Source organism: Megascapheus bottae, chromosome 8 (assembly GCF_031878675.1).
Source record: "Megascapheus bottae isolate mThoBot1 chromosome 8, mThoBot2.hap1, whole genome shotgun sequence".
NCBI classification, from domain to species: Eukaryota; Metazoa; Chordata; class Mammalia; order Rodentia; family Geomyidae; genus Megascapheus; species Megascapheus bottae.
This window is the reverse complement of record NC_143516.1, coordinates 6,688,527-6,711,120: the sequence shown is the minus strand read 5'-3', so window position 1 is coordinate 6,711,120 and position 22,594 is coordinate 6,688,527. Positions and strand designations below refer to the sequence as shown.

The window sequence follows — 22,594 nt, the reverse complement described above, 5'->3', positions numbered from 1 at the left end:
GAAGGCAGAACCAATTTCTTCAAAAAAGTATATTTTGTACTCAAGATATTATGATGCTGATTACTATGATTATTTCAGCCCAACTGTACCCACCAAGTCACTGGAATCATTTATTGGCTTTTTGTCCTACGTGTAAGAACTGGAAGGTACTCAAGTGAGACAGCACATAAACACACGAGCGGTGTGTGCCAGCAGCGAGCAGAAGCCTGGGTTGAGGACAGCTACACCCACTTCCTGCTGAATGGCTTTCCCTGGGAACCTGGCCCTCAGGAGACTGGCTAATAACAGGAACCAGTCTTCTGAACTCTCAGCCCTAAGTGGACAAGAAAGGCTTTTGAGAAGCATCACTACTGCTTATAGAGATTTTCTACTGTATTTTTATTATCAACTTTTTCTCTTAGGCATGAAGGTTGGTTTATTGTTATAAACTGAATATTGCGTGTGGGATTCTCCCCCACCTGGGGAAGTCATTTGAAATTTAGGAACACATCTCCTCCCCCATCACAGACCATAAGCAGACCCGCAGGAAGCCTGCGTGGTGATGGGCAGGCCTGTGCCATCCGTCCTGTGGGCGCATCGGCAATCTGCACATGTTCCTAAGGGGAAGGCACCCCAGTCCTTCTGCAGTTGTGTCCCCAAAGCCGCCCGTGCTGCAGCAATCATTTAGGAATTCATCCATGATCTTCTCATTTAGATTTCAACACGTCCTCCCACCCAGCAGCTGATTCCGAGTGCTTCGGGATGGTGGGAAATATCGATTGCATTTTACTTCGAAATTCTTTCATCTACAAGAAAAAAAAATCAGTCATCAGGTGTCAAAAGAAGGGAGAAACAGTGGAGGCCATTAGAGGTGACACTGCTCGCTGGAGAGCACTCACTGCTCACGTGCACTGAGCCAAAGAATAGGGATAAAAACAGGCCTGTGTTCTAGCTACCTCAACAGAACAAGGAATACCCCACTCTTCTTCTTCCAAGTATGAATCCAGTCACGAAATGACAAAATATGTCACAGGAAGTCTGGAAGGCAACGAGCCCTACATCAACATTCCTCGGTACAGGTGTGTGCTGTCACAGGCTCTGTGCATTTCCATCGCCTTTCCTGTAGAGGAGCAGGTTTAGGGGCGTGGGGGGGGGGGCGGGAATGCTAGCTACATGGATCAATGATTACACTAGGCTAATTCCAAGCTAGAATTTTAAAGCTAGAAGGAAAGAGTAAAGAAGAAATCTAGTAGGGTTTAATAAAGACCAAAGGAATGAACAGCCGGGCGCTGGTGGCTGGTGCTTGTATCCTAGCTACTCAGCAGACTGAGATCTGAGGACCAGGGTTCAGAGCCAGCTGAGGCAGGAACGTATGTGAGACTCTCATGTTCAATTAACCCCTAGAAAAACAACCAGTAACTACCACGAGAGCTGTGGCTCAGTGATGGAGTACTAGCCTTGAACAAAAAGAGCCCAGGGACAGTGCCCATGCCCTGAGTTCAAGCCCCACAACTGACAAAAGAAAAAATAGCAGATCACTTAGAATGCTCTATGTGGGCCAGGAGTTTGGCCTAGTGGTTAAAGTGCTTGCCTAGCATGCACGAAGACCCGGGTTCGATTCCTCAGTACCACATATAGAAAAAAAGCCAGAAGTGGTGCTGAGGCTCAAGTGGTAGAGCTCTAGCCTTGAGAAAGTCCAAAGACAGGGCTCAGGCCCTGAGCTCAAGCCCAGGACTGGCAAAAAAAAAAAAAAAAAAAAAAAAAAAAAAAAAAGAATGCTCTATGTGTCAGACAGTGGGAGGTTGAACAGCAGAAGCCATCTTGCAGTGAGAAGCCAGGGCGGGGTCCTGTTCTCCCAGGCGTTCTGCCCACCGAAAGGCGCATCCATGTTGGAGGTCTGGTTCATGGGCAGGACAACCTTACACTGTCCTCCATGCCCCCCACAGCTCCTCCATCTTCCTTCACCATCCTGCCCAGGAGGTGTCAGCTCACAGGCAGCACAATGTTATAAGTTCTTCTCATCAGCCATATTTTCCTCCCCAACATGCAGGCATTTCAGACACTGGGTATTTGAAACACAGCGAGGGTGTTTTCTGTTTTGTCTTCTGTTTGTTGTTTTCAACGTAGATGCTTCTTTCAAGCTGAGGCTACATGTTTCCCTTGTTTCCCAATTTCAGGAGTGCCATCTTGTTGGGGATTTAAAATCCTAGGCATGCGCCTAGTCTCTGCTGCCAGCATAGACTCTGGTACAAGACAGACTTCTGTCCAGATCCCAGCCCCACTCTCAGCCTCAGTGTCAACATGCGCAGAGGAGGCAGTGAGGATCAGGACAGTCGCATTAAGCACCAGTAACTACCAGTAGAGCCCAAGGACAGTGCCCATGCCCTGAGTTCAAGCCTACTGGTCTACTGGTACATGGTTGGCATGCAGTAGAGCACTGTGTGTCAGGGCAAAGCTCACATGGACGAGGATATTTTGGTACATTTGTTACAAACCTTACTTCCTATGTCACTGGTGTGGCTCCTCTGACACTAGAGACACAGAGTTACTTGTTGCACCCCCCCCAACCTCTCTTCCCACCCCATCTTCGGGATCCCTGGCTTGGACGGGCCCCCAGGAGAGGTGTTCACTAGAGGGAGCCCTGCTATTTGCATTTGGTACTCAATGTCCAGGCCAGCCCTCAGTAAGAGCTGCTTCACCAAACACAAACCATGCACTTCTGTAGTTGAAAACCCACGTGTCTCTCTGGTCAGGTTTGCAGTGCGCCGCCTGGTTCTTTCTCTTTGGATTTTGGGCTGAACATCTGCTACATCTTAGCCTACAGGGACTCGGATGCCAAACACGCACAGCTCTTACCATTCTCCCCGCTCCATCTCACAGAACTAGGTCAGGCTGTGGGCAGGAGAAATGGGGAAGCACAGAGGAGGAGTGGAGGAGAGGGGTATGGGGCTTGCTTTTCTGGGGCCTCTCCTGTCTGGCTGACCACTTTGCTTTCCCATGCATCATATTTACTTGTTCCCAGAGTCATAAGTGAACCCCCCTACAAGGAATCACGTTTGAAAGAAAGAACCAGAAATATCTGGGCTTTGGAATAGGGAACAGGGTCTGAGGAAAAGTGAGATAAAGTACACCTCTGAGTCTTATTCTGTCATGTTTAAGCTGTGGAAATGGAAACTCAACTATTTTAAGTTATAAATGGTGCCTCAAGTTGCTTTAGACAATGGAGTTCCATGGGAGGTTTTTATATGACATGGATAGTAAATGAATCCTTCATATTTTCCCCTTCATTAATTTCTGATATGGATCGGGCTGGAGATGTAGCCCACGAGTGCTTGCCTAGCAAAGTGTGAGGCCCAATAACACCACTACCCCTAAAACAAAATCCAGAAAAAGGTATTACCAATGAAGCAGTGTCCAGAGCAGCTCAGCATGGCTCTGAAGCCCCTTTGAAGCCTGGAATCTCCTCCCGGGAATTCTCTCCTCCATCCCTTGACCAGGGATGGCTGGGTGATTCCTGGCTAGAAGGCCTGCTCTTGCTTCCATTGGCTGCTTCCTGCAAATCCAGGGGCTTATCCTGAAGTCCTGAGGCCTTACCTGTGCCCAGCAGTGCTGGGTTGTGGTATTACTAGAAAGTTCTGCCAGGCAGCAGTATTCAAATGGGGTGTCATGACAATGGGAAAAATGATTACAGATAACTGCCCACAAATATGGACATTTAGGATAGTGGGTAAAACCGACTTTTTAGACACTAGAACATGTTCAAGGTTATGCATCTATAATGTTGTTTTGATAGCTTCTTGAGGGTCATACAGCCAGTATTCCAGGGGTGAGAAAGAACCACTAGAGACATGGCCTAGAGAATGCTTACTATATGCCAGGCTCCTCTGCCATTTGATCCTTAACAAGTGAGACTAGTGTCCCCCACAGACAGGCAAAAGCGTAGAGAAATAAACAAAGCCCTCATGTGATAGACGGTTAAACTAGAGCTGACTGCACAAGCCACATGCTTGATACGAACATGGCTTGCACGTGTACTTGCATCGCTGTCCGTGGCTCTGCTGAGGAAAGACTTCTGGAAAACATTTGGTTTAATATACTGAGCAATCACTTAAAATATACAGATTATGTCTCTAATTTCAGAAAAGCCTTATAGCACCAATTCTAACAGTAGGCAGTTATTGGAACCAAAAGCTACGTTTTGAAGTGGTTTGTGCCTTAGACTAGATCCTTCCACTTCCGTTTCCTCACATGCAGGCAAGGAGCACTGCAGGCCTCGCTGCAGGACCTGCCAAGAGAAAAGCCTCTGGATAGGTTGGTGATTACAGACAATGCCAACAGCAAAATTTCAAGATTATGGTAATTTACCTATAAACTAACTACCCAAATCAGGAGATTAAAAAGTAGGGTAAAGATACAAAAGTCTTACTCGAGCAAGAATAATAATGTCCATTATCTGGATGTCTCTGTATCAAGCACTAAATAAAGCTAGGTGCTATTATTTAATCTTCCCAATTCTTATGTGGCAAAATTACAACCACTTTTATGTACAAGAAATTAAAGAGTTCAGGGGCCAGGAATTTGGCCTAGTGGTAGAGTGCTTGTCTAGCATGCACAAAGACCCAGGTTCCATTCCTGCATACCACATACATTAAAAAAAATGTTTTTTTGTAAGCCAGAAGTGGCGCTGTGGCTTAAGTGCTAGAGCTCTAGCCTTGAGAATGCCCTCAGGCCCCAAGTTCAAGGCCTAGGACTGGAAAAAAAGAAAGAAATCAGAGTTCAGAGGTAAACATGTCCTTAGTGACATGGCTTAAAGTATGACTGCCTGGCTGGTGTTCAGTATCCCTCTACCACCACACTGATGCATGCAACTTTTACTCATGTTCCAGCTTTCACTGAAAAGTACTTCAAAAACTTATGAGAGTCAATGGTTTCCCTCACTTGTAATAATTAGTACAAACCTTGGACTCTCCTAGCAGAGAATTACAATAGCTCAAAACCTAGATACAGAAGGCCATACAGGATGAGGCTAAATGAAAGGACCTCCAGGATATGGAAACAAGAGCCATATAATGTGGGATTGTTGTTCTTAATGTACTGTGTTATTTCTCATCTCTTTTGTTGTTCCTTGGTTATTCTCATATTGTTACAGTATCTTATCTTGTTATCTGGTATATTGTATATATGTTTATTTATTTGAAATAGGAAAGGGAAGGAGGGAAAATGAGATGAAGGGAGGGGGTGGGGTGAGGGAAATGGGGACAAAAACAGGAGAAGGGGTATCAATGTGTGTGAAGTAACACATCCTCTATCTGGCAAATATAACTGTAACCCTTCTATTAATTACAATAAAGAAACTAAAAATATAAAAAAAACTTATAATGTAGGTAGGCATTGAATCTTAAATCTATAATCCTAGCTACTTGGGAAGTGGAGATGAGAAGAATCATCATTCCAGACAAGTGAAGGCATATATATACATATATATATACATATATATATGCATATATATGTATATATATATATTTTTTTTTTGGTTGGTCCTGGGGCTTGAACTCTGGGCCTGGGCCTTGCCCCAGAGCTCTTCGGCTCCATGCTAGTGCTCTACCACTTGAGCCACAGGGCCACTTCCAGCATGAATGTTTGAGACTCCATTTCAACCCATAGCTGGGCATGGTAGCATGTACCTGTCATTCCCAGCAAATAGGAGGCTCATAGCCCAGGCCAGCCTGACCATAAAAATGAGACCATCCCTTTCCCAAAATAACCAAGGCAATAAGGGAGGGGCTGGAGATGAGATTCAAGTAATGGAGCACCTGCCTTGCAAGTACAAGGTCCTGAGTTCAATCCCCAGTACCACCAAAAAAAGGTGGGAGGGAGGGAAGCACATAAGCCTTTTGTAATGATGCACATTTTGAATGGTATGACAGGTACCTTACTACTATAACCTACTAGAGAATTACCTTTTCTCACCTACTTGAAGTTAAGCAACTATGTGACTGGTGAATGTGAACAAAAGAAATGCCACTTCCAGGCTACATTTAACAGCAGCAGTTCAGGAGTTGCCATGGAGGTGGCTGGGAGCAAAGCAAACCCAGGCACCCAGCCCACACTCGGAGACCTGCTTCTACCCATAGTAGATTCGACTCAAGGAAGAAGCAAACCCTTCATTTTAGAGGACAGATCTGGAGATATTTTGCTTACTGCGGCACATCTGTCTACTCTGGCAGTCACATGGTGAAGAGAATTAGAAAACAGACACACAGCATACTCTATGTCCTTCACCAGTACTTTCATTTGGCTAAATGTTGAGTAAAAGCTCAAGGACTGGTAAGAGGGCATTCCACAACTGAGGTCCCCAAGCCTGTCACAGCCACCTGCATAGACTCACTCACACCCTTCCCTCTTGGAGGAAGTCAGCCTGTCACTTGGCCCCTTATGGCGATGCTTCCCAGACAGACAGCCCAGTGCTAGGTATTTGCAGTGAAACCTCTGGGAGCTGTGATGCACATGAAAAGGTTCTTCTTCTATGGCTTAGAGAGCAGCCTGTTATCCACAAGGATTCAAAGATGTTAGAAAGTCCACTATCTAAATAATCCACGGGCATTAGGAAGGCTAACAGGAATTCTTAAATTTCAGCTTCCCATTTTCTAAGTTATTAGCATTGTTGTTTAACAACAATGTTTAACTTTCTCCTGAATTCTTCCTGCATTACATTCATAAAGTCTAGAATTTTTAGTGAAGTGCATTGATTTAGGAATAAAAAGCAAACATGTAATCTTCTTGGAATACAATTCCAGAAGTGTTAGTTCGACAGAGATTAACAATAGGGCAAGAGCCTGCTCCTCGAGGTTGACTCTGGAGCTTTTAAGAGCGAGGGTCCACTATTACGACTAAGACCCAGCCCAGCAAGAGCCATTTAGAACATGCGCCTTGATTTAACATCAACAATAGGCCAGGTTTTCAGTTCTAAAATATATTCACTACACCAGGCTTTAATTTTGGTAATTGCAAAATGTAAGGATGGTTCCTTTCCCTGCCAAATCAATTGACAGTACCTGTACCATTCCCTGTCAGGCCCTTTTCTGGAAGCTATCTCTTTACTGCACTCAGTATTTTCTGAGAGCTACAATCTGATCACTGTTATTTTCATGTTAACCTAATACCCTGCTTCACAGGCATGAAATCACACACACACACACACACACACACACACACACTGTAGCAGCGACGGCAGCAGGCAGCCCCCATGTCATGATGTCTTTTTAGGGAATGAGAGCAGCCTGAAGACAGATAAATTGCAAACGTACTTCCATGTGCACACACTTTTATTTCTGAATTTTGGAAGTTACAACGTTTAAAATTGTAAGTTAGCTGCAATGAATGGGCGCACATACACACGTATGTGCTAAACAAGAGAATCAGAATTTTGAGAAACCAACAAATACCGATATCTTACTTGCTTTTGGACTATGCGGTAACTACATATACTGTAAAGGCAAACACTGGTGCATCAAGAGCCAACGACACAACGTCTTGGATGCGGTCACAGGTTCTATTCAGGATCTAGATGCTAAGCCGCAAACCAGGGCGGCTCTCCGCCCGCTTTCGGGGAGGCGGTGGCTCTGGGTGGAGGTTAAATCTTGAGCTCCTTCTGGATCCCCCAAAGCGTTTCGGCGCTCTTCTTCAGGCGCGCCTCCTCGCTCCGGGTCAGCTTCACCTTCACCAGGTCGGCGATGCCGTTTTCCCCCAGGACGCAGGGCACGCTGAGGAACACCTCCTCCTTGATCCCGTAGAGGCCCTTGACGATGGTGGACACGGGGTGCGTCCTCCGCAGGTCCCTCAGGATGCTCTCCGCGATGTCGGCCACCGAGAAGCCGATGGCCCAGTTGGTGTAGCCCTTCATCTTGATGATCTGGTAGGCGCTGGCGACCACGTCCTTGTGGACCTTCTCCCACTTCTCGGGGTCTCTGTCCGTCCCGATGTCCGAGTTCAGGTCCCGCAGCCGGACCCCGGCCACGTTGACGCCGCTCCACACCGGCACGCTCGAGTCGCCGTGCTCGCCCAGGACCCAGCCCTGGCAGCTCTCGGCGTGGACGCCCAGCTTCTGCCCGAGGAAGAAGCGGAAGCGCGCCGTGTCCAGGTTGCAGCCGCTGCCAATGACGCGGGCCGGGGGCAGGGCGCTCGCCTTCCAGGCCACGTACGTCAGCACGTCCACGGGGTTGGAGACCACGATCATCTTGCAGCGCGGGCTGTGCTGCACCACGCTGGGGATCACCGACTTGAAGATGGCCACGTTCCGCTGCACCAGGTTCAGGCGCGACTCGCCCTTGGCCTGGCGCGCGCCGGCCGTGACGATCACCAGGCTGGAGTTGGCGGTGACGCCGAAGTCCTTGCTGCCCACGATGGTGGGCATCTTCACGAAGGGGCTGCCGTGCTGCAGGTCCATCGTCTCGCCCCTCAGCAGGTCCTCGTTCACGTCCACCAGCGCCAGCTCGTCGCTCAGCCCCTTCAGCAGGATGCTGACGGCGCACGCCATGCCCACCGCCCCCGTGCCGATCACCGACACCTTGCTGTGCACCGACGGCTTCTCCGAGCTCACCGCCTTCAGGAGCTCCGACTTCACCGAGGTCATCGAGGCGGCCGGCGGCGTCCGGAGCCACCAGGGGCCGCGGAGCGGGAGGGGCGCCACCGCACGGGCCCACACCGGCCTTCCCGGGCTCCCCGCGCCCCTTCTCTGCCCGGCCCGCAAGACTCCCACGGCCCAGCTCATGCCTGCCCTCTCAGGACGTGGAGGAGGAGGAGGAGACGGAGGAGGAGACACAGGAGGAGACGCGGGTGGGGCGCCAACCGTTGGAAGTTGGAAGCTGTAGAGGGGCAGTTGTGGGCACTGGCGAGGCCCCGCCCCCGGCCCCGCCCCGCGGCTGCGCAGACAGAGCCCCGCCCCCATCCCCATCCCACCCCATCCCCATGGCAGGCCCCCCCCTCCCGGGAAGGCTTGGCAAGGGGCTTCCTCTCCAGGAAAAGGGCCTGAAGGTAAGTTTCACAAACTTCCGTTCTCTTCCAGTCTGTCTAGTCTTCCTTCCCCTCCTTCCCACTTCCACTCAGTCACTGGGATCGGGAGACTCCTCTGTATCCAGGCTGCTTCTATCCACCGTGCATGAAGAAAAATGCCGCTTACTTCTCTTATTTCTCATGGAAGCCCTGCAACCGAGACTCAAATAGACAACTTCAAAGAGAAAGGTGGCCATGTAGCCATCTGCTAAAATGCAGGTACCTTTGAAGTGTTCTTAAAATGGCAAATTTTTAGCCAAATCAGCACAAACCAAGCAGCAAGATAAAATTACTCAGTGCTACCAAGTAGCAGGATGTCTTGCTCCTCTGCATTTTCCTGAGCAGTCTTGTGGGCTAACTTCACATTTCTGAAGAGATGTAAACTTCACATCTAATGAAATGCACAGCCTGATAAAATTCAATAAACTGTAAAGGCCTCATAAAGATAATGGCACTTTCTTTCCACTTAGGAGCAATTTTGACCAGGTCACAATTGCTGAAAGCACTTCCAATCCTTCAGAGGCAGCAAACGCACGCTCTCCTGGAAGGGGGCTCTCAGTGCTCACAGCACTTTCATGCTCCTCAAGAAAAGATTTCAGGTTTAAGATACAGAATAATTCATGGTCAGGACAGTTCTCCTTTCCTCCTGTCACTGAAGTGCAACCCAGGAAGAGAAACAAAGCAAGGGATGGTGGGTGAGGAAAGCGGCCACTTTTAGCCAGGTTCCTGCAATTCTGTTTCAGTGTGACTTGCAAGCTATGTTTCCATGTTTTCCAGCCAAAAAGGACAGACGTTCTATCTAGATGGTACAAAGCCACAGCTGTGTGACAGGAAAGCGTAGGAGCTCCCCAGACAAATGAATTCTCTCTACACAGGCAATTAGATTTATGGTGGCCATTTGTTAAAATAAGCACTGGATTTTAAAAACTGATCATTTTGCTGAATTGTGGCTAACATTTTGGAGGGATCCTTTAAAGGAACCAATAGAATTTAAATAGCTGTCACTTATTTTATTCCATTCCTGACTTGAAATGTTGTTTATGGTGGTATTGGTTTGAATGCAGGCTTTGGTAAGTGTTCTATCACTTGAGTCAAACCTCATCCCTTTCAGGTTTAGGGTCTTAGACGCGTTTTGCCCAAGCTGACCTTGCACCATGATTTTGTCTCCACTCTTCAGTAGCCAGGATTCCAGTGGTGATGACCCCATTTAGCCTGTTGGTTGGGATGAAGTCTCACTAGCTTTTTGCCCAGACTGGCCATGAGCTTTGAGCCTTCCAATGTCTTCCTCTCTTGAGGAGTTAAAATTATAAGCATGAGCCACCACACCTGGCCCCTGACTAAAATTTCAACCTGATGACTGTTCTTGAGCATGAATTCAAAGACATAAAGACTCTTAGCTGGAAGGCTTTCTAGAGTTTGAACCTCTTCAGAAAGACAATCTCTATGACAGCTGCTTCTTCAGGTTTTTCCTTTGGCCACAACTAAATCAATTTCCAGGAGGAAAAAAACAAAAAACAAATAAACAAACAAACAAAAAAAAACGCTTCTCTGAGATAAAAAACACTCCAAACAAGGCATCTTCTTTTGTTTATGGTAAGGCTCAAGAAGGAATGCACTGAGGACGAGGCGTGCGCACCTGACCTCAGGGAGATGCCGGTCTACACAGAGACTGCACTCAAATGCAGTTCAAATCCAGAATGCAGCATCATGTTACAGATGATAGCAGGATTATTCCTTCATACTTGTGGCCAGCCCACTTGGGAAGGAGGAAGCAGGAAATAAAGACTGTACTGAGAATGGCTGCTAGTAAGTCAGTCTAGTCCTTCCATCGGGAATTTCACGCTAGCGCTCCTGCCCTCCTCCTCCTCCAATATCCTACCTCCTTACAAGTGTGCCAGTCCTCCAAGTGAAACCGATCGCTACAATCAATCCTACGTCACCACTACACTCTGCATTATAGGACCTACCACAAGGTAAGACTCAGCTGACTCTCTTACAGTTCTGCCCTTAGACAGAGCCAGGCGAGGAAAGGCTCAGCAGGAGCTGTTAAGAGGAGTAGATACAGTAACTACAGGCCTGAACAGCAGGTTAGCCAGCAGGCAGGAGGTGAGCGGGAAGGGCAGGCGAGGCTAGACAAGCTATGATTCTCACGGCCAACGAAGTGGAGCAGGGAGGTGCTACCCATTGAGGAGCTTTCTTTTCTTTTCTTTTTCATGGTGGTACTATGGCTTGAACTGAGCCTTATGCTTGCTAAGGTGGTCTTTTAACCTTGACCTTTCAATCTCCATATTCTGAGTAGTTAGGATTATAGTAATAAGCCACCATGTTTGGCCTACTTTACCCTAGCTGTTCTCTGTGTCTGGATTAATATACTAAAGGCCAAAAAAAAAAAGAAAGAAAAAGAAAAAGAAAGGAAGCTTTGCTCAACCCCACCCTCCTTTTATATTTCAGGAAAAATTTTATTTGAGAGAATACTTCATTTTCTGATATACTGATCTACAATATTGATAAACAGCTACATAATTCTATTTGAATATCTATTAATTTTCTTTGTTTTAGTTTGTCACACTCATGTTTAGTGCCTTTCCCCAGCTCCAGGTCAAGCAGGCAGAGCACAAATGGCAGGAGGAGTGGGGGTAGAGATGAGCTTGTCAACTAAGACTTGAACTTGCTGACTTCTAATTCATTTAAAAATGATTCCAGGAAAATTCTCAATCCTGCAGCTGTCTGAAGGCCCAAGAGGTTGACAAATGAAAGCACCTCAGCTAGAGGGTAATGACTGTTCTGAGAGTTCTAGGAAGCACTGTCAAGAATGGGCAGTGGGCAAGGCTGAGGAGTGATCAGAGCAAACATCCAATGCTGCTTCCGGGCAGAGCTGGTGGAGACCAGGAAGCACGGGGCTTAAATGAGATGAGATTGGATTGGATTAGGCCCAGGCATATAGGGTTGAACTTTCAGCTGTTTTTCACACTTCTCTGGCATATTTCTGTAGCATAACTGCCATTAAACTATTTGCTGGGAAATTCAGATTTGTTTTTAACCACTGAACAGAGCTAGCGAAAAATACCTAGCACTTTAAACTCTAGCTCCCATCTTAAAAGTTACATACATATAAGCTTTTCCTCAGGTTTACTTAAAGAAAGCCTAGCAGTCACCCTACAAAAGGGAAGAAACTCAATTATAATTAGCAAAAGGTCTCAGGCTTCTTATACAAGTATTAACATACACACTATACTTAAAAGACAGGCACTGATGTTTTGCTTGGTTTTTGTTTGTTTGTTTTAAGGAAGTATGGGCTACTGAGAAGCTCTGGGGCAGCCAAGGGGATGGGCAGGGCTTGCAAGCCTCCAGTCTCAGTGGTTTTCATACAAGCCTTTGCAACAGCAGAGACTCCAGACTAGCCCAAGTTTCAGGGTCACAGCAGCCTCGGATGGCCAGGCATGTCATATGCATTGTTATCTTCCATACAAACTTGACTTCGCAGTATTTTAAAATATACCTTTAAGACCAATTTCTAAAGAAAAATTCAATGCTGTCTGCTTGTGGGCTCATTAGGATATTTAATAGTGAAAAATGAGTCCCCTGGTCCCACTGCAGGAGATTGACTTAGACGACAATATGTAATGGAGTGCTGGGTAGCCATTAAAAATGATTAAGATTTATACACTCGGATAGGCAAAGATGCCTCTGCACTTGTTCATCCATAAAAGATTCCAGAGTAGCACATCACCCACAAAGCACAGCTGCTTACAAGGCTGGGAATCTAAGGATCCAGGCTCCAAGCCAGACTGAGCAGGAAAGTCCACAAGACTCTTATCTCCAGTTAACTAACAAAAAGCCACAAGTGAATGTATGGCTTATGTGGTAGAGTGCTAGCCATGTAGGGAGAAGCCAAGCAAGGGTATGTGGCCCTGAGTTCAAGTCCTGGTGGTTCGGGCCTGTAATCCCAGCTATGTGGGAAGCAAGGGGGGAAGACTACAGTAAGACACCAGCTCAGGCAGCATTAGTTCAGGACCCTATCTGAAAAGACACACATACATGAGAGCAAATGGAATGGGGGTGTGGCTCAGGTGGTTGAGCACCACCTAGCAAGCAAGTTGCCACAGTTCAATTCCTAGTATGGTGAAGAGAAGTTTAAAAATTCCACTTATTAAATTCCCTAGATAAGTTAAAGTAACTGACAATAACTAAGAACCTGCTCATTTATGGTTTTTATTATGAATGAGGTTTCAGCAGGTATAAATGATAAGTTCCTACTCATACTACATCAGACATAATTAACATCTTTTAGACAAGCCACAGAGGAAGGTGGCAGATGACAAGGTCCAGCACTGGCCACAGGTGAAGCAAAGACCTCCTTCTACAAAGCAGCAATCCAACCAACCAGGAAAGACGAGGCTACCTGACATCCCTCTACTAAGGGAAGAACACAAGATGGTCTGGCCGTAAACAAGCTAAGCCTCTTCAGAAGCCCTTCACCCACTGACACCTACAAAGAAACAGTAAGAGGTAGGTCACTCTCTTGAGTGACATGTGGCTAACGGTAAATGAATGGTTTCTTCTTTTCCTTCCATAGTCAAGGAATTGCCAGTTAATACTACCTTAGTTACAGCACATTTATCTCAACTATTTTCTAAATCTCTAACACGGATCTTGTGGACATTCAGCTGGTCTTTCAGGTCTTCCAGTGCTGGTTTAGGGGACCAGGGAGGCTTGTTTTGCTTTTACAGGTAAGTTAATGTGATAAAAATCCATGCTACTTCAATCCTACTAAATTACCCTAATTTAAGCAATGGAGTGCTCAAGCTGTGCATGCTGGCAAGGGCTGCTCAGGGCTGTTGGTGGAGACAGAACCTGTTCTGACTTCTCCATGGTAGTACTGACAGGCAGGGAAGAGCCACCTTCAGTCCTAAGCAAACTTAGTGCTTTGGTCAGCCAATGAGATAGCTTGCACTAACCTCACATTCAAGGATATATCACTGCCTAAAGCACAGATGTGTATTTCTATTTGATGCACTAGGTATTCTCTGTGAAATGAAACTTCATAGTAAGTAGGATTCACAGCTAAAATGTCTAGGAAATCAAGGAGTGTGATTTTAGAGTAAGTTCCTTTTTAGGCCAGTAGATGTAGCTGTGAATTAAATAAGAAGCAGAAGCATTTTTGGTCAGGCTTACTTGGAGTGAGCCATTAGATGGCACCCTTTTTTTTTTTTTCTTTTTCTCTCTCCTCTTTCTTTCCTTTTCTGTTTTCTTCCATTCTCTGTCTCTGTTTCTCACTTTCTTTCTTTCTAATTGGGTTAATAACAGAGATTGAACACAAACTAAGATTTGACCCTGGAGTTGATTTCAATTTACCAGCATTTGTCTAGTGATAACTATCACATCTGTCCACTGCAAGCCTACACTTGGACCACTCTAGCTCATAAATATTAGAAGATGAAACTTTTTTTTTTTTTTTTTTTTGCCAGTCCTGGGCTTGAGCTCAGGACCTGAGCATTGTCCTTGGACTTTCTCAAGGTTAGAGCTCTACCACTTGAGCCTCAGCACCACTTCTGGCTTTTTTCTATGTATGTGGTACCGAGGAATCGAACCCAGGTCTTCGTGCATGCTAGGCAAGCACTCAACCACTAGGCCAAACTCCTGGCCCCTAAAAGATGAAACTTTTTTAAAGTTACTGCTTTTAAACATTTAAGTACTAGCTGGGACCCCGTCTTACCACTGCCTTAGCACTGAGGACTCACAGATGACTTTTGAATTAACAACCAATTACTGAACATGATTGCTTTAAAAAAAAAAAAAAGGTACATTCAAAAAGATCTGAGCAGGTTCATTTTTCTGAGATGTCTCAAATATACAAATGGAACTGATACCCAATACCTACGTACAGGCAGAGTGTGTGCCTGCTCTTTATTTAGATGTAGAGATGCATGAAAAGATTTATTTATTCAGTAGTGCTGAATCAGAAAGTAGTTTTCCTCTTTAAAAATATTTTATTTAGGCAGTACTTATCAGTGGTACAAAACAAAGCTATTTGTACTCTAGGACTAAAATAGCAGTCTAGCTAATGAAATAGAAATCTCAAGAAGTATATAATAATCTAATTTTGCTTGTTAAAATTTAGAATGATTTATTCTTTGTGTGTGTGTGTATGCATGCACACACGCATGTGCTGCCCCTGCTGAACTCAAGGCTAGTGCTCAAGGCTAGTGCTATACCACTGAGCCACCGCTCCGTTTCCCACTTTTTTAGTGGTTAATTAGAGATGATAGTCTCGTGGTCTTTCCTGCCTGGGCTTGCTTTCAACGTTAAATCTCAGATCTCAGCTTCCCAAATAGCTAGAACTATAGGCATGACCACTAGTACCAGGAGATTGATTTAGTCTTATAGAAATCAAACATGATTCATATCTTTATACCTTGAAATTCTACTTTATGACCTACAGCAGTAAACACCGAAAACAAGGGCTACCAATTCCAAATTACGCCCAGCGTTCACTGGTTGTGGTTTCTGCTTCATTACTAAGTGCCCAATGCACCCTGCCCCTGCAGGTGTCATTCTAGTTGGGTGTGTTTTTGTAAACTCCCAGGCAGAAGGATTTTACCTTAATTTCAGAACTCATTAATAAAAATAAAGTCTTGCACAATTTTTAGAGCAATGCCATTAAAGTAATAAGGCTAGGAAACATCAGAAAGTAAAATAATTTCACCCACATTTCCCATTATTTGTTCATATACTTCTATCTACTCCTTTATTCCCCAACATAATGTACAAGAAAAGCTAGAAAAGCCGAGGCCTACAAATTCAGACATGGATTTAAAGCATGACTCTGCCGCAGTCACAATGCTATGTGATTGTAGGCAAGTAACTTCTCTGATTTCACATTTCTTCACTTATAAAAGGAAAGTGTTAATAGCTCTAGTCTGCTGCACCTCAAATGTCTGCTACAATAGTCTATAATGGAACCAGTAGCAACAATCAAAAAAAAATCTTTGTTGAGCTTGGTATCATGTCTTATAAGAATCCTAGCTACTCAGGAAGCTGGCATCTGAGGATTCTAGTTTAGAGCCACCCCAGGAGGACATATTTGAATCTCTGACTAACCAGTAAAGAACCAAAAGTGGAGGCATGGCTCAAGTGGAAGAGCACCAGCTGTAAGTGAAAAAACCTAGCCAGAGCACACAAAAGTTGGAGCCCTGGTATAAGAACAACAAAAAACCAAAACTGCATGGTAGCTTTAGCCGGTCATTGTAGCTACCATGGGAGATGGAGGTCAAGGGACCTCCATACCCGCCTGGGCATAAAAGTTCTGAAGAGTCCATCTAACTCCATAGGTGGGCACTGTGTGGAGCACGTTGGTTAATACCAGAGACAAGGGAACTGTGAGGAGGCCCTGAGTTCAATATCTACTACCAAATACCAAGTATATACCTCCAGACATAAACACACACAGTCAATCTATTTATACATATACATCCAGACACACACACACACTTTTAGACTCAGGACTTTTCCAATAATATGCAAAAAAAAAAAACAAAAAACAACCCACATTAATGACTTAAAATAATTCATTACAAAATGCTTTAATTATTTTACAAGGATGTTTATATATATGAATGTCAAAGGGCATAAAAAGCTCTTTCAAAATAATTTATTAAACAAGTAGAAAATCACTATGGAATAAATATCAGCTATGAATTAGTCATTAAATATTTGAAAAACTTAAACCAGTTCTGCATGACTTACTAGTCAGGGTAAGTTGCTGTAACCTTGTGAGAATTTTAGTCACATTCACTATTACTACGTCCTGAGGCAGAGATCAAACTATGTGAGAATTTGAAAACCAGGAAATTTAGACAGCAGGAAATAAAATGAACAGCTGGATACCAATTCCAAGACTGCAGTTACTTACACTGTGGACGCCTAAGCTCTTCCAGACTGCCCAGCTGATCACACCAACCCCACACCAGGCATAAAGGGAGCCCCAGCCCAGGGCCCGCAAGGCAAGGGAGGACCCGCTCTCTGGCAAGGCAGCTGTGGCCACACTGCCCTGAAATGAACACAGAAAGACGTGAGTAAGACAACTGGCTCAGAAACGACAGACATCCTGCCCAGGCTGGCTCTGAACCTGGATCCTCAGATCTCAGCTTCCTATGTAACTAGGATTACAACTATGAGCCATCAATACCCAAAAGTAAATAAAGCATTCTTATCTGGCACAATTTTGATGTCTTCAATAACTATAATAAATGATATGTATTCTTGTCAGAAGTTACAATGGTATAAATGACAAGCTGCACTCTTTTTCTTCTAATTTTTAGAAATGAATTTTGAAATCACTTAGTCATCTGGTGAAGTTTTGCCAAGTTTTAAATAGTAAGGGAGCTGGCCTTGGTGGTTTGTGCCTCTAATCCCAGTTACTTGGGAAGCAGGCAGGAGGATCTCTTGAGCTCATGGTCAGCCCAGATAAAATTAACAGAGGCCTATCTCAAAAACATAGTTCAAAAAGGGAGTAGAGGCCAAGCTTAAGTAGTAGAGCACTTGTCTAGAGTGTAGGAGGCCCCGTACTGGGAGTGAAAACACAGGGTTACAGATAAGTAAACTTTGTACATAAACATTAATTCTGCATTTTCTTCAGTTCTTATGACCAAATAGACATACAGTATGCACATAAGTTTCACTGATAACATCTCATTGCACCTCAAAATAATTTTTTATTGATAAAACAAAAATTTTGGAAGACTACGGAATTAGCTTAATGATGGAGCACTTGCCTAGCATGTGTTGACCCTGGATTCAACCCCCTATTGCCACAAAATAATTAATTGATTAATTAATTCCTGGTCTATTTTTAATAAATCAACCAAAGAAACTTGAAAATGAATTATCTGGCCACCTTCTTCTGTACTTTCCCCTTGCTGTTTATTCAAGGGTTTACAAAGAAAAAAATGTATGCTCACTCAGCACATTTCAAATTCCAGTCTTTTATTTGAAGACTCAAAAAAGATAATGAAAATAAAATGCTTGACTAAGGAGATGGACTCAGCTCCTTAAACAGAAATAGTGTAGGCAGTGTCCAACTCCAGGTTGGTTGGTTAAAATTTCTTTCATGTGGGCTGCAATTAATATTTAGATTCAGACAATTATTTAAGTAACAATACTGAAAGTGGTATCATTTATTCCTGGGAAGAGGGGAAGAATACCATGCTGGGCAAGTTGTTTAGTTCATGTGTGCTTCTTTGTTACTACTGAGTGGGAGCACAGGCTCTGTGTGGGTTCAGTGAGAAAAGCCCTCGGGAGAGCAGCTAGCACACGCTAAGCACTCAGATGTTAGTTATTGTGAAAGTCAGAGAAGATCAATGATTTAAGTATACTGCCTAAGTCATATCCTCAAACAGATGCTTGGCAGTGTGAACTCATTACTGTGTGTTCCAGAATCCACGTTCTCAAGAATGTCGATGCTCTAATTCCAATGTTGCCCAGAGGGAGGCAGAAATTATTCACATAATATATGTAACCATCCAGAACAGTGATTCTGACTTTCTGCTCTTAGGATTCCTTTATAAATAGGCCTTAAAGATTTTCAATTATGTGGGATGTATTTATCAATATTTAATGTACTCAAAGTTGAAACTAAGAAAATTATACTTTATTTTTAAATATCAAGTCTATTATAATATGAATGTAATTCTGCTTATGAAAAATAAGAATATTCCAAAGCAAAAATCAAGTACTGCAAAGGGAAGTAAAAGCTTACATTTTTGTTAATCTTTTATATATCTAGCTTAATTTAAAAAATTGAATTTTTATATCTGCTTTTGGTCAAATCTGTTGCAAAATAGTTTTGTATTTTTCTTGAATTGTAAGAATAAAATCTGGGTTCATACTGATAGGTGGTTGGAAAGGGAGAAATATTTTAATAGTCTTTCTTTCCTTCTTTTTAATATAGTGTTACTGGACAAATAGAAGAAAGTAAGTGGCCACATAGAATCTGAAATCAAATCAGTTGATTTTTCTGTATTTTGTTACATTAAAATTCACTAGATTAGTTTTGCACATTGAATGGATTTTACTTTATGGTTTTTAAACAGTATTCAAAAATCATTAATTTCACCATAAGATCTCACCAGAAAAGCTGTTAAGTCTGAGAGGCTGTCAAGCTCATAATGTCAGCTACATGTCATCTAAATTTTCACTTGAAAGTTTGAATTTTATCAGTGGCAACAAAAGCTGACAACTGTGTGACAAGCTCAGTTTGTTCATTTTAAACAAATATCTGTAAATACCTACTTCTGGCAGAAATTGTTTGTCAGTTTTTTGGGTTTTTTTTTATTGTTGTTGTTGGTTGTGGGACTTGAATCTTGGGCCTGGGTGTTGTCCCTGAGCTCTTCAGCTCAAGGCTATTGCCCTACTCCTTGAGCCACAGTGCCATTTCTGGTTTTCTGGTGATTAATTGGAGGTAAGAGTCTCGTGGACCTTTTGAATGGATGGCTTTGAACCCCAATCCTCAGATCTCAGTCTTCTGAGTAGCTAGGATTACAGGTGTGAGCCACTGGCACCCGGCTGTCTGTCAGTTCTTACAAGCAAAAACACTATTACATGGGAGAAGTACCTAGTTTAGCCTGGCATTCAATCTTACAATTTGTTTTTCTAGGGAAAGATATCTGACTTCAGTATAAAGTACAAATGCTTCATGTAGTTTTCCCTTTCCTTTATATGGAATTGTTCTAAAAGGTCTATTCATGGCAGGATTAATGACATAATTGTACTCTTTCAGCAATGATACTCTTGTGCAAGGCTGGTCTGTGAAAGACTAAGGTGTGCTTGAATGAGGACTATGATGACTGATACGGTTTTATGCCATTGCCATGATCACACCATGGTGCCAACACTAGCTATTTTACCATCTGTACCACCAGTGTGTAGACCTTACCATTGTTCTGGAAATTGTCCTGACTTCAAGGACCCACCAAAGTGACTTGAAAACTGCCAGGTTCCACGGATTTCAGGGTCAGTCTGAAAACTACAGTCAGACCATGAAGGTCACTGTGGTTCAAATCTCAGAGAATCAGACCATGAAGGTCATGTGTGGTTCAAATCTCAGACAATTCCTCACTTTCATCAGCCAAGGCTAAGCTTTGGAAATTATACAAGATAAACCCCTCCCACACAGGCCCTGACCTTCAGGGCCCTGCACATGCTAGAGGAGCTCTATTAACCGAGCCAAACCCCTAGCCTTTTTCTTTGCATTTTGGTTTTGAGATAGGACTTTGATAATTTCACATGGTGGGCTTCCAACTCTTGGTCCTCCTGTCTCTACTTTCCAAGTAGCTGGGATTCTAGGCATTTAACACAACTCCCAGCTAAAAACTCAATAAATGACCTAGCACTACCAGTCAGTCAGGGTTTCACTGATACTGGCCCCTAGATGTCATTTCTAAAAATATTGTATAATATAGCTTCCGTTCTCAAAGCAACACGAGAGATTTAACATGTATCCATTTTTGTTTTCTATGCAAAAAGCTGGGTTTTTTTGTTTTTGTTTTTTTTTTGCCAGTCCTGGCTTGAGCTCAGGGCCTGAGCACTGTCCTTGGACTTTCTCAAGGCTAGAGCTCTGCCACTTGAGCCTCAGCACCACTTTTTTCTATGTATGTGGTACTGAGGAATGGAACCCAGGTCTTCATGCATGCTAGGCAAGCCCTCTACCACTAGGCCAAACTCCCGGCCCCAGGCTGTTATTTCTTCAACACTAGCACTTGTCAATGTTATTTCTTCAACACTAGCACTTGTCAATGGAGTTGCGTGTCACAGACCTTACTGAACCACTCGGGGCTTTTCTTTTTAGCCAACGATAACGTGGTTAGAAATCCAGCGAGCATTCCCGCCGTGGCCACGGAGCCGAGGAAAACGCCACCTGCGGGGAGGACGGGTTCAAAAAGAAAAACAAAGGTCAAAAAGTTACACGTTACACAAGTAAGTTCCAGCTCCGTTCCCAGAATCGGAAGGGCGCTGGAGCGGCAGCCCCGGCCGGGCTCCGGGGGTCGGCGGCGGGCGGGCGGCGCGCGGGGGCCCGCGGCGGGGTCTCGGCCCGCCCGGGGGCCCCCGCCGAGGGGCCCAGCCCGATGTGCTCGGCGCGCCCGCCCCGCACCCCGCCGCCCGCCCCGCACCTTTCACCAGGAAGAGCCGATCCTCCGCCGGCCCCAGGGCCTCCAGCGCGGCCGGAGGCTGCGGCTCGGAGCCCGCGCTCGCCATGATCCAGTCTCGGCGGCCGCGTCCCTCACGATGGGCGTCCGGGCGGCAGCACGCGCAGCCCGGGCAGGAAGGTTCCGCAGGGTGCCACCCGAAAACGGGTCCGGGCTGCCGCGGCCGTCCACCCAGACCCCGGGCGGTGCCTGCAAAGGGAAGGGCCAGTCCGCCGGCCAGATTTACTTTACTCATGGGTGTCATTCTGTGTTCATTTCCATATCCTCAGCTCTGTGCACCTTACCTGGTCTCGTGTAGCAAATCCATGTGGGATGACTGTGTGTGCGCGTGTGCGTATGCCTGTGTGTGCGTGTGCGTGTGTGCATGTGTGCGCGTGTGTGCGCATGTGTGTGTGTGTGTGCATGTGTGTTGGCACTGAGACTTGAAGTCAGGGCCTGGTGTGTGTGCGTGTGTGTGTGTGCGTGTGTGCCTGTGCATGTGTGCATGTGTGTTGGTACTGAGGCTTGAAGTCAGGGCCTGGTGTGTGTGTGCGTGTATGTGCACGCGCGCGCGTGTGTGTGTGCGTGTGTGTTGGTACTGAGGCTTGAAGTCAGGGCCTGGTGTGTGTGTGCGTGTGTGCGTGCGTGTGTGCGTGTGTGTGTGCATGTGTGTTGGCACTGAGACTTGAAGTCAGGGCCTGGTGTGTGTGCATGTGTGTGTGTGCGTGTGTGCCTGTGCGTGTGTGCATGTGTGTTGGTACTGAGGCTTGAAGTCAGGGCCTGGTGTGTGTGTGCGTGTGTGTATGTGCACGCGCGCGTGTGTGTGTGTGCGTGTGTGTTGGTACTGAGGCTTGAAGTCAGGGCCTGGTGTGTGTGTGCGTGTATGTGTGTGCGTGCGTGTGCGTGTGTGTGTGTGTGCATGTGTGTTGGTACTGAGGCTTGAAGTCAGGGCCTGGTGTGTGTGTGCATGTGTGTGTGTGTGTGTGCGCGTGCGTGTGTGTGTGTGTGCATGTGTGTTGGTACTGAGGCTTGAAGTCAGGGCCTGGTGTGTGTGTGCGTGTGTGTATGTGCGCGCGCGTGTGTGTGTGTTTGTGTGTGTGTGTGTGCGTGTGTGTTGGTACTGAGGCTTGAAGTCAGGGCCTGGGCACCATCGCTTAGCTTTTTCACTGAAGGCTGACAGTCTACTACTTAAACTACAGCTCCACTTCTGGCTTTTTGGTGGTTCATTGTAGATAAGAGACTCAAGGACTTTGCTACTTAGGCTGGCTTTGAACTGCAATACTTAGATCTCAGCCTCTTGAATAGTCGGGATTATAGGTGTGAGCATCAGATGTACTAGTGTTGTACCAGTTAAACACATCTAGTAGCTCAAACCTGGATCA

The 22,594-nt window shown here is 45.2% G+C and overlaps 1 protein-coding gene and 1 long non-coding RNA gene across 3 annotated transcripts; one reads left to right on the top strand and one right to left on the bottom strand.

Annotated features, from left to right (window-relative positions):
* Positions 1–354: 354 nt before the first annotated feature.
* Positions 355–21,307, bottom strand: Tmem242 (transmembrane protein 242). 2 transcript variants are annotated; one of them, XM_090337912.1, is made up of 4 exons: positions 21,198–21,307; positions 20,844–20,944; positions 16,943–17,080; positions 355–785 (listed from the first exon to the last, which is right to left on the bottom strand). In XM_090337912.1, exons 1-4 carry the CDS (start codon positions 21,280–21,282, stop codon positions 687–689), a joined length of 423 nt encoding a protein of 140 aa, XP_090194038.1. In that variant the 5' UTR covers positions 21,283–21,307; the 3' UTR covers positions 355–686. The 2 variants fall into 2 exon arrangements, with proteins under 2 accessions (XP_090194038.1, XP_090194039.1); XM_090337913.1 differs by lacking the exons at positions 16,943–17,080; positions 20,844–20,944; positions 21,198–21,307 and adding an exon at positions 7,697–8,876.
* On the top strand, positions 8,945–16,944 carry LOC150059496 (uncharacterized). The gene is made up of 4 exons (XR_016536454.1): positions 8,945–9,012; positions 10,629–11,003; positions 13,322–13,539; positions 16,847–16,944. It is a non-coding gene; the product is annotated as an uncharacterized LOC150059496 (long non-coding RNA).
* Positions 21,308–22,594: the final 1,287 nt, after the last annotated feature.

Bases quoted from the DNA above. Each gene is read 5' to 3' on its own strand.
- Tmem242 (XM_090337913.1), bottom strand. From the start codon at position 8,749: ATGAGCTGGGCCGTGGGAGTCTTGCGGGCCGGGCAGAGAAGGGGCGCG. The intron at 786-7,696 runs GTGAAGCTGACC...TTTTTCTTGTAG, and splicing joins GCATCGCCGACCTGGTGAAG to ATGAAAGAATTTCGAAGTAA.